At 39.2% G+C, this 12519-nt stretch overlaps 1 protein-coding gene across 1 annotated transcript in view; it reads right to left on the bottom strand.

The window, feature by feature from the left end:
- LOC132262149 (protein O-mannosyl-transferase Tmtc3) overlaps window positions 1-12519 on the bottom strand; it is a 106622-nt gene that overhangs the window by 84923 nt on the left and 9180 nt on the right. The window contains exon 2 of the mRNA XM_059761301.1: window positions 5745-5881. Coding sequence (XP_059617284.1) covers window positions 5745-5881 — 137 coding nt within the window. The remainder of the gene's footprint in view (window positions 1-5744; window positions 5882-12519) is intronic.

The following is a 12519-nucleotide window of genomic DNA, read 5'->3' as shown; positions in this document are numbered from 1 at the left end:
AATTGACTTCTGGAGAAACTTCTCCGAGAGATTAATTGCCACATGTCTTCATCAGAGAAATATCTCGTGGCGGGGAATTGTTCGACTAGGATAAACCGCTGTTATCCACAAATAAACAATCCTGCTCCATATGTATTATTCTTTCCTGTCTCTCTCTCGCTTTGCTCCTTATTGATTAGAATTTTTCATTGCGCTGGAGCAAAATCGAAGTTTTCTAAACTTAGAACAAGGGGCAAATCAGAAGGCGATTTTTGAGGAATCAACATGGAAAAAATCAAAATATGAATGTTTTTAAGCAAAATATTTGAATAAATAGAATTATATTCAATTATTATTTCGGTATATTTTATTCAAATTAAAATAATTGATTATTTTCTCCACATATCGCCGCCAGAGGGCAGCAAAGTCGGCGTGAGGGACGCTAATAATATCGCAACAATCGCATAATTTTCACTCTTTTCTCACGCCTTTTTCACACTTTATGACTTCCTGGCATCTTCCTGGTCAGGACAGAAGAAGATGTAAAGATGAAAATAAAGTTTACAAACGAATTTGGCCTGTGATATGTTCAAATTTCAGTCTTTTGGCAAATTTGTGACTTTTTCTCTTTTTTTGCCGAAGTTGATAAAATATATAATACCAATAAAAATCACGAAAATGGTTATTCTCAAATCCCGACTGACTTTTCCCTTTGCTTAGCACTTTCGAATGCTGAGAAATCAAAGTGGAAAATTGTATTTTGCGCCTTTTGCCTAAGCATGAGAAATCTGTGATATATAATGCAATCCATCAAGTTTGTTCGAAACTTTCCCATTCAACCCTAAATATTTGGTTATTTGCTGAACAAATTTCGCAAGCGTATCTTATATTTTCCACTCTTCGGCTTTATTGACAAAAAGCCATTCAGTCAACAGGATCAATCTTTCTCGCGCACTTCGGCAAAAGTCATGCCAAAAACGTGAGAAATCTGGGCCGCAGGAAAAAGGGGGCGCAAGATTAGAGCCAATGCAATGGACTCACATATGTGGAGAATTACTCCGCAGTGTGTTATCGAAAAATATAGTTAATGTGCTGCAATGTGCAGAGCATCGAGTCAGTCGATGGGATCCACACATAGCATTATATGTGGAGTGCAATACAAAGTGAATAAGATAACAATGATGGATGAGAAGGGATTGAATTGGGGCCAGCAGCGGTGCTCGATTCGATGGAAATCAATCAGTTGTGTGTCGTGTTTAATTTCAGGAATTTCGAGATTAATGGCCAAAACTGGGAGAACTCTGGGCTTGGATTGATGGTGTCAGGTAGACTGTGTGCACACGTACGTATCTCCATCGCAAGCATACATCACTTGGTCATACCTCCACATCCACTCAAGACTAATTTGCAGACTTGCTATATTCCCCATCCACAGTGTTTGGGGGGAAAGTGCGCGGGGTGAAAAATCGCACCGAAAACGACCACTATATTGCCATTTCATTGGGGCGGCTTCAAAAGCTGGGCGATTGTGCGCGATAAGCTTGATGAAAGTGCATTTTTCCCTTCACAAATCGCATTTCCACGGCGGTGATCAAACTCTGATGGGGCAAAAGTTGCACGAGGCGCAATTAGGTGCCAAGGATACTCCAATATTATCCTGCCATGGCTGGTGTTCTCCATTTTATGGCGATTATATGGGTGTTGTTAAAATAGTGTGAAACTCTCTCTCTCTCTCTCTCTGTCATAACTACTTCATAAATTCTAACTAGTTATTTGTTATAATGAAACTAACAATGTTTCCCAGCCATAACACTCCCGCGCGCGATGGTGAGAGAGTGCAGAAAAAGCATAAACCATCATCACAACATCACCAATTCAGCAAAGGGCAATTCACAAGCTCAACAATCAGTGGAGGTGCATAATCTCTCTCCCAATGCTTCAATCCCAACATGGAAGTTTGAAGTGTGTAATTTCGCACATTAGTCAACATTCACAGAATCCCTCTCTCTCTCTCTCTCTATATATATATATATATATATTACCAGTGAACTGGGGAGACTGGGAAAGGTGAAGATTGGCACATAAGTGTCCGTACCTGAACATTAAACAGCGCTCTGAGTAATATGAATTGGCTCATTTATTTGACAGTTTTAATTACCAACTCTGACAAATCGATCGGGAAATTGGATTATGGGCGACTGAATGTGCTGAGGCCATGATAAAATCCCACCCAATAATGCATCACCATCGAGTGCACGTCACAAAGTGGACGAGATATTGCCATGTTGAGTGTGCGATTCCACAGGAATGCAAATATGAACACTCAAATTCTATTAATGGACAATCTTAAAATCAACATTCCCACTCAGAGAGCTCAATTACATTCAGTGGCAATGCTGACAGGGCATCAGAGCTTGTCTGAAAGATTCATGCGTCTGCCATTTCACCCCTTCAATCTATATAGTCAGGCCATGGCATAATATAAGTTTCAATGCATGAGAATTGAAGCGCATGCGAAGATTTTGCATAAATCTATTAAGTCTGCAATGTTAAAGTCAATAAAATGGAACAAAAGGATTAAATTGTGAAGATTATTCAACATTACTCAATTTTTATTTATTTTTAGCAACATTTGCACTCTTTATTAAACAGATGAACTGAAATTAAATGATTTGAACATACCAAATTTGCCTGAACACATCAAAAACTTGAAATTTGTAGACTGTTTCCACATAAATTTCCCTAATTATTGAGTTTTTTCTTATATTTCTATTCGATATTCAGCAAAAATCTCGCTGAGTTTTACACCACTTCTGACTATTTTATCTCCCCCTTTAAACATACTTACATAGGTAATTCTCTAAAAAAAAGCTCACTTTATAGTCAATTGAATATTTGCATAGTAAAGAGAATGTGAAGATTTTAATTAAATTGAGAATTCATGGGTGAAAAAAATCTCTCTCATCACATTAATTTGATGCCTGATATTGAAACTCACTTACATGTTGAGAGATGAAGTGGTTTACAAAAGACATAATTGAATGATAAATGCTTGAACTAGTTTGCAAACTCTCCTTTCATGACAGCAAAATTATCTTTGCCCTATAATTGATTTGATTTGCCGGCACAATTCAATTAAAATAAGACTCCTTTCATTTCCTTAAGGTGTGCATCAATATCATGTCAATATATATATAGTTGGTGCATTGAAGTCATTAACTAATTACATGTACATTGCTAATCCTCTATATATTCCACTCTTATTTGCATAATACACGAAGAGGGAGAGTAAGGATAAAAGTCCTTCTTTTATGGCAAATGGAGAGAAAAAAACTACACTCTTGTGCCAAATTCTCTTCACTCCATACATATTAAGTTTTTGGGAGAAAAGTGGGAAATTGAATTAGATGGAGAGTATCTGTGAAAGCTTTCACGGCGAGATTGTGTTCCTTTTTCGAGGAGAAGAGGTCCTCCTTTGCCTCGTGGCGGCAATAACTTGCCATCGTTGCTCTTCCATGGTGCAGGAAATTGTGTAATTTTACTATTTTTAGAAAAATACCGAAATGGAAGTGAATTTTTGTGTTCTAAAAATCCACCCCCTCCCTTCCACCCTGTGCACACGAGCACGAGCATAAATTTGTCCTGTGCTGGCCTTATTCTTTGGCGCACCCGCGCGCAAGAAAGGAGCGAATGCATTATCCTTGGGGAGAAGTGGGCAATAAATGCTGGGTGACGGCATAAAATCCATATTACGTGATTGTGTATCGGAAGAGTGTTTCGCATCCTCACAAAAACCCGCCACCGCATGTAATTTGGTGGAGCGCTAAAGCTGGGGTCGCTTTACAATGATCGTAAAGTGATGGAAAATCGTGTTAAGTGGTCACACACACATATGGCAGAGCAATCAAGTGGCGAAGGACCCTTTCTTCCCATCTCCGCCGCCGCCGCCGCCGCCACGTGAGTGTTTTTCACTCTTTTATTCATTTCACCTGGGGGAGGAATCACAGCGCAAGAGGGTGAGTTGCCACCTGTTGCCGCTTCGGGGGTGGATTTTTGTGACCGCGTGGTGTCATTTTGAGAAATAACGGATCAACAGCACTCATGCATTCATAAAATTGGTATTCAATCAAGCATTTGTGTATTTATTGAAATCGCGTTGCGTTGCGCGCCGAGCGTAAATATCAAAATCCCCACCCTTATTTCCCCATATATAAATACACATATATATTCTCTCAAACAATAAAACAGAAAATTAGTGTTTGGCCTGGAAACCATTGCCTCAATTTGCCTGTCGACTCGTCGTACTCGAATTTTCAGTCTCTGCGCCACAATCATTCGTGTTTAAACTACCCTCGGGCTGACAACGCGTATGAAATGCATAGTCAGTTTGGCAAGAATTTCTATTTGCACTCATTCTGTGTTTGGGGATTGATGTGCACTTGCGATGGCACTTAGCTAAATTAATAGCACTCCAAATAAACACTTTTTTTTCCTCCCTGATCTAAATACATAATGAAACATTTAGGGAGTTCATGTGAGGAAGAAATACATGCAAATATCGAGGGGTTGGTAATATGCATTTTAAAAATAAGTTTAAAATATGCTCAAAATGACAGAGTCGAGAATTCTGTATTCTGAATTTTAGGTGACAAATTGTCTCTGCGGGGCAAATTTTAGATCTGAAGATCGTAAAGCCTTGTGTAAAACCGTAAATATTCGATTAAAGATCAAGTATTTAAGCAAGATTGTCTATTCTTTGTGTGTTTGCAAGCTTTTCAGCTAAGAAATTCGCTTTTTACTCTCTAAAAATTGTGCACAATTATTTTATAAATAAATTTTGAAGAGATAACAAGATAAAATATCAATTTCGACGAAAGAAATGTGTTTTTTTGGCATTTAAATTTGCATCTCGAGCCAAGAAAGTGACACTTCATCCCCAATATTAGCAACCCCTTGTGTAAGTATGCAAATATTGCAACTCTTTGCATAAAAAGGTACTTCGAAAATAGCCATAATTTAGCCGTGAATATTCAAGTTAATTGATTCTCTCAACTCCTGGGAGAGAGAGAAAAAAAGAATCTCTAAAGCTGCGATGAAATAATCAAGAGGAGAAAGAATGGAAAGCAATTAGTGTGGAAAGTTCTCGAATGCATTTTAAATCACAGCCAAGGGTGAAGAAATGTTTATGAAGCAAAGGCAAGATGGGGTAAAATTAAGGACAGTGCTTAAGACAAATGGGACTCAATTGTTTGAAAAATTTCAATGTTGATGACAATTTGTTGGATGCATGCACGGATGTTAAGGAGTGGAAAAGAGTTAAATCGATGTTCCTTCCCATTTAACGAGTCTCTCATGTGCCAGAAGACTATACACAGGACATGGCAATTTTCTCCAGTTACTTTGTAAATAGCCTCATTTTCCTCCTAATGCGCCCCCTCGTCTCATGTTGCCGCCGCACATGCAGTGAGTTTGTGTGGGTCCGCCGATACACGCCCGCCTTCGTGGTATTTTTATTATAATGCCACGAGACTGTATTACGAAACGTGTAAGGTATAATATGTTATAAGAAACATGCAATATCACTAAACCTGCGGCCTCGTAATTAAATACAATAAATGGGTTGTTATGTGGTCTGAATGCCTCATATGTATGTACATAGGTGGCCGTGTGCGGCAATTCGTGAGGGGGTTTGAGGGCGGCGGTGTGTGTGTGGTGAGACAAATTCCTCGGATTGCAGCATATATATAAAGTGACACAACACTTGCCTGAAATACATTAATGAGACCAGGGTGTGCAGCAGTAAGTTCACCAAATGATAGCCAGCCGGTTCGAGGCCGTGAAATGAATAATTCCATCGAAAAGTCAAGACACACAGTGGTCGATACGATTTATGGCTCTGCTCCTGGAAGAGAGAAGAACAAGAAAAGCAATGCTTAGTGAACAGGAAACATTTGATGCGCTGTTTGTTTGTTTTTTTGGAGGGTATAAGAACAATATAGATAGTTGCAAGGGGGAGATATTATGTATTGAATCTTCCACAGTTTCTGTGCAGAATCTTCAGCACTTCAGACACTTCGGAACACCTGAAAAAGATTTTCCCATCGCTTTTACGACTCCATCAACAATTTAATCCAGGTTTTTCCGTGTCAAGAGGTTTAAGCTCTTGAAATGCTTTAATTTCAGAGCGTAAAATATGATTTTTTGCGGTTTTTGAAACCGCTAAAACATCTAAAAAAAGGAGAATTCTTTAAGATATTTTTGAGGATATGGTTGTTTTTAAGCTGTTTTCCTCAAATAAAAGGACTTTGAGGGTTATTAAAGCAACAAACTCTGTTTTAAATCAATCACATAACCTAGAAAAAGGCGATTAAATTGATTTTTCTAGGCAAAATAATTAAGAAAATGCTTCAATTAGTTGAAAAGGAAGCTTTTGCAATGCCAAAAACTTCCTTTTAAGCTGTACACTACGTCGGATCATAATATCTGCCCCTTGGGAAGTCCATGACATAATATAATCTCTCCATCGAACCCAGTTAATTATATTGCTAGCTCGAATTTATGCAAATTTGCCTCTGCATATTGGGAGTCATCCAAGTCCAAAGCATTCGAAATGGGGTTTTTTTGGCCAGTTTTGAGATATTGCGCACATCCTTGAAATTGTGTGAGGAGAAATTGCAAATTTCATCTTGGCAAATTCAATTCAGAAGTTAAATTTGTGCCACAGCGAAATTGATTTTGCCTCTCTGCGTTCTGTGCATTCCTTCTCTTCATCTGCAAAGTGATTTAAACCAACAACATTTAGCACTCCGAAAGAAGAACTAGCTTTTTCCCTCCCTAATAATTTTGCCATATGTGGAAGCCTTCTTATATGACACAATGCAGATACTTGTAATCGAATCTAGTCCAATCTTTCTTAGCCTCTTCTCAGGCATGCTTATCGATTGTTCAGCTTATATTTGCTCGAATTTATATCCATCAAAACTTAAGTCAAAATAGATGTGTAAAGTTGTGCGGACGCAAAATGGGAATGCTGGCAAAGTTGAGGATATATGCTGGGAATGTATATATCCATTGATATATTTTATCCCCTGCGCTGCTTTATTCCATTCGAGTGTGTGTGTGTGTGTGTGTGTGTGTGTCGAGGGCAAAAAGAGGAGAATTTATTGTAAGATTTCGATTTTGTACGCGAAATGAATTTCAAAAGATTCCGATGGGAAGCAAGAGGAAAAATCGGGTCTCGGCTGGTGAGTTGTAATGTGTGTGGATCAGTTGGGGCGCATTTTTTCACCACTCTCGCTCTCCCTCTCTCGCTCTCTCTCGCCCTCGGCGGGTCCCTTTGGCATGGTCGTGCCATTTGTGCGGGGTGTGTGTGGAGGGCAAAAAAAAAGTTAGAGAGTAAATTGTTGGGTTACGCGTAGATTGAGAAGGGTTCCACTTCTTTTTCTGCCACTCCGCACAGCGCCAAACTAATGCCGGGGCGGAAAGTTTCCGTGGGTGAGTAATTCGTTGACGACGATGAAGTAGCAATCGTTGCAATGGTCGAGGGCGCGAAAATGGGGGTCGTTGGAAAAAGAGGGTGGATTACGGCGAAGGCTCTCGCCCTCTGGGGCCCCATTGTTGAGTGCTACGTGCCGTGTAGTCAGCCGCCACCATTTATAAATGTACAAATAATGAAGAGTTATGTGGACAAGTCGCGTAGATATTGGAGCATTATCAGCTATTCTTCAATAAACCTATTCTTTTTCTCACGCCTTTGTTATTCACCCCTTTCTTCAAGCCACCATCTCGCCTACGTGCCGCCCGGATGCGGGGGTGGAATTGTTGCTGTGACAACTCTCTATGCCGGGAGCTTTCCGTCACCTCTCGAGAGGTGATGGTGTAGAAATAATCTTAAGAATTTCCCCAGATGGCAAATCAAAGATGATTTCTCCCGCAAATTTTACACAATAAACCACTCCACAGCTCTCTGTGTGTTTGTGCTGCAGAAAAAGGGGGTGGAAAAGCTCCGGCTCACATGGATTTTCCTGTCCAACTGTGCGCGAGATGATAGAGATTTATATTTTTCATAAAAATATATATTTTTTTGCTTCAAAAAAAAAAAGCCTTTCTCTCTCTCTTTTCTGCACTCTTTTTCGTTGGCTTCGTGGGCGAGAATTTTTGGGTTCAGAAGTTTTACAAGTCATACAATATACTGGGCAAAACCACCCATTGTTTTTCCAGGATGTGCGAAGCTCCATAACACAAACTTAAATTAAATTCATGCTTTTGAGAGAATGCCTTTAGCCGCACGTGAATTTTTAGGGATGAAAATTGAAATGTTTGAAAGAGATGAGAAGTAAAAATTGTTAAGGATTCTTCTTGCACACAATTTTCATCATACTTTGTTGTCCTGTGGCTTGAATAAATGACAGGATTTCACCATCGGAGAGTCCTTTCGGTATTTTATGGTACAAATACAAACAGGCAAAATGGAGACGCTCGATGGCATGCATATAGTGTACCTTAGCATGGCAGTGCACAAAGTGAGATCTGTTTAATATCCGGTCCTGGAGACTTCAGCTCTCCAGCAGGAAATTTTCCCACCATTCCGTCAAAATGCACCTCCCTCTGGCGCGCCTCCCCCAAAGCACGGTATATTCGGGGTGTATTCCAGTGGAAAACAGCGCAGCACATTATTTTTCTAACTATGCGAAAATGTGTGAATTTGCGAGTGTGTATACGAAGTGATGAAAAAGCTTTTCCATCAACAACCCACCCACAAAATCGCCCACCTCTCACGTCATAACAACACCCATTAAGGCATTGGTGCTGCCACATCAGCATCACAGAAGGTGCCTCCAACATAATAAATGTACATGTGTACGGCATAATACAATGCATATACACATTTTGAGTACACTAAAAGGTCCATAATTGTTTTCCACGCTGTTTTTACTCTTTTTCCTCCACGGCGTAAACATAATATTCACCATGGTGGAAACTTGCAAAGGCACTATAAGACGAGAGCACATGAAGTCCGGGGGTTGCTTACTCGGCACAATTTTCCTTTTGCGCCCCTCACATTTCCACCACCGCAGCCAAATTACGCTGCTCAGCGCGCCTATGAGCAATTTCTCGCTTCAACTTGTCGTCGAAAAGTGCTGCGAAAGAAGGCAATTTATAGACGCGGAATAGCCGGAAAACTATGCATTTTCAGGTAAACAGACAAGACTTCTTTCGGCCGAATAGAGTCAATATAAGGGGAAAGTCACTCGCTATTTGAGACACTTTGTGATAATTCAATCATTTTTTATTGTTTCGGAAAGTTAAGCCGGAATTACAATCTGAACTTCTTCATGTCTTTCAAGCTTGATCAGCTGATCAGATTATGTAAAAACCGAGTTTCTTACAGGCGAAAAGCTTTATTTTCACCTTTAAATTTCCTTCATAAGTAATAAAGTGTGAAAACTCGAGAGAAAAGAGAGAAAATTAAGCAAAATACGCGATATTATTAGCGTCCCTCACGCCGTCTTTGCTTCCCTCTGGCGGCAAAATGTATAGAAAAGAATCAAATATTTAAATTTTAATGAAATATCCAGAAAATAATTGAATATTTTGCCCAAAAACATTTAAATTTTGATTGTTACGCAATTTTACATGGAAAATAATCATTTTTTGATTTTTTTTAATTAAAATTTTGATATTTTCCATATAAAGCAATAACCAAGTAGTTAAATATTTTTATTCAAACCATTGAGATTACTCAAAAACCGTCTTGTTATCTGCCCCTTGAATTAGTGGAATTATTGATCAACACCCTCGTGAGCATGCAATTAACCCCCTGAAGAAGCAACTCTGGCGTAAAATATGCGAGCCATTTCTCAACATCATTATTTTATTGCACATGAAAATGATGGCAACAACATAAATATGTATGGTATTTAAGAAAATACTCAGCAGTGGAGTCGCTGTTCAAGCACAAATCCACCCTCAATCCGAGCGCGCGCGCGCGCTTTCATTAATATTCAGCGGGAAAAGTGTACATTTTGTGATCAATTGTGAATGAAGCAATATCGGAAATTAATTGGGATGAAAGCTTTTCCTGTCTAAAATTCCAAACATCACACACACGTGTCGCGTCACGAGAAAGAAAGGCTTTTTCGCGCTTTCACAAGTCCCAATAGACGCAATGTTGAAAAATGTATCATGAGCATCTTATGCTTCTCTTTTTTCCCTTGTAATCCAACACCGAGAGAGCTTCTCTCATTCCCCATAAAAAGCCCACAGACAAAAGCTTTCACTGTGGGACTCTTTCTTCCACCCCCTCCCCCGCCCTTCTGCCATAGATGTAACAGTTTGGAAATCGATATATCCCCCTAATTGTGTTATGAGATTATCGAATTTCGGGCCGATATCTAATTAAATGAAATATTTAACGAAGAATAATGAATGAGGAGGAACTTTTTGCCCATCTAATGCTCTGCTCAATGTTGGTATCAACGAAAACTGAAAAGTTTTCCCTGTTTTCATTTGCTGGGGAGACGAAAAAGGTGAGGAAATCCCAAGGGGGTTGAAGTGAAGGGGGCAAAAAGCCAGTGAGAGTAAATGAGCCAGGAAATTCATTCTCGAAGAGAGAGATTCCTGCTTCTCATTTAACAGTCCCTCTCACTCCACATCCCTCATCATTCTTCCATGCCGCCCCTTCTCAGCATTTTCCACCCCCGCTGTCCTTCTCTCTGATGCTTTTCAATACAATTTAACACAATACACACTAGATAAACTGAGAGTTAATTGAACACTGGCACAGCGCCTTGCACTGCTGGGGCGACTACAAATGGTGGTCAGTGCAGACCGCAAATGAAGTTAAATTTATATAGGGTTGTGCAGAGAATGAAAAGGATTTTCTTACACTCATTTTCTATACAATATTTCCACACACACACACACACACACTCAACCGAAATACACGGAGTGCATGATTTCAAAGGGCGCAAAAGCTTGTGGGCCACGCCGAAGGAAATTCAGTGGATTTGAGGAGTGGAAAAGATGGAGTAAACACTCCTCATATATGTACATATCCACATTTATGGATCTCTCTCTCTGGATATGTATAGGAAACCTATGCTGTGTGGCGCTGGCATAAAAGAAATCCCTCTCCCTCTCTCACCCCCGACATTTAGGGACTTATCCGAAATACACATAGTCTGTACATAGTTACATCTCAGGCGGAATATTTCGCCCCAAACATATGACTAACGGTGAATGGAGGATAGTGGCTGAAAACTGGGGAGTTAAAGCATAAATTCACAGTGAACAAATAATTTTTGTGCACAATTCGAAATTTAGGTCACACAAGCACACTATTTGCCCTCCAACTCCGCCCCTCTGAGACTTCCCAGGATTTGCTCAGGCTCTCAGTCCACGGCTACGACCAAGGGGGAGATAGTATGCCTCGAATCTGTACACCACAATTCCTCTGCAGAATCTTCAACACTCCTAAACGTATTTCAAGGCATTTCTTACACTCCTTCAACAGTTTTCTACCCGAATTTCTGACTTATCACAAATCTAATCCAAGTTTGATTAAATTGTGAGGTTATGAATGCAGCTTAAAAACCTTTCTTTACAATCTGATGCTTTTTACACCAGAAAATTAGTGAATATGGCGAAGAGCACAATGTTTCTACAAGATAATGACGAAGAATGCCACTTTTAAGCACAAACCGCAGAAAAACTGTGCAAAAAGACAATTTTCTAGACTGAAATACTATTTTTGAGGTTATGATTGACTTTTCAACTCTTTCTTAACCAAATATGAAGTTTTTTTTAAGTAGACAAAGCTCAATTTTGCCAAGAAAAAGAGAAAAATTGCCAGATTTAACACAATTTTCATGATTTAGATGATTTTTTAAGCACCTGAATCTGTCTTATATCAATCACATAACCTAGAAAAAGCAATATAAATATTTTTTAAATAGAATTGTGTAGAAAATGCCTCAATTTGTTGAAATTCGATATATTTTATCATTTCCAATTCCTAAACACTTTCGTGAAGTTGTATACCACTTCCGACCATAATATCTGCCCCTTGGCTTCGCCAGCATTAGTAGTTTCGCCATGTTCGTATAAACAGGGTTGAGAGACTGGAAATTGTCTGGGAATTTATATTTAACGAATCACTTCCACCCCTCGAAAGTACTGCTATAATGTGCCAAAGTTGAGGATCGATTTGGAAAGAAATATAATCAATACATCCCCTAATTTAATAATGTCATCATCAAGCCAAAATTCAGCGTGTAATTCTATGATAAATGAATACACATTTTGTGCATAATAAATATTCTTTCAAATGTATAAAAGCCATTTGCAATTGGTGATAATTGAGAAATTAATTTCGTTACAATAGCACAAAATTATTCATTCGTCTAAATTAATATCGATGGTGGTCAGGCGCGCACCTCGTCTGTGATTTTCCATGGAAATTAATATATATGTATAAAATTGGATTAGCTGGGAAATTATTGGGCATCATTTGTGGAGTTGAACATTGGGACATTGGCC

This window comes from Phlebotomus argentipes, unplaced genomic scaffold (assembly GCF_947086385.1).
Source record: "Phlebotomus argentipes unplaced genomic scaffold, Phlebotomus argentipes genome assembly contig_15, whole genome shotgun sequence".
Lineage (NCBI taxonomy): Eukaryota > Metazoa > Arthropoda > Insecta > Diptera > Psychodidae > Phlebotomus > Phlebotomus argentipes.
This window is presented reverse-complemented; position numbering and strand designations above follow the sequence as displayed.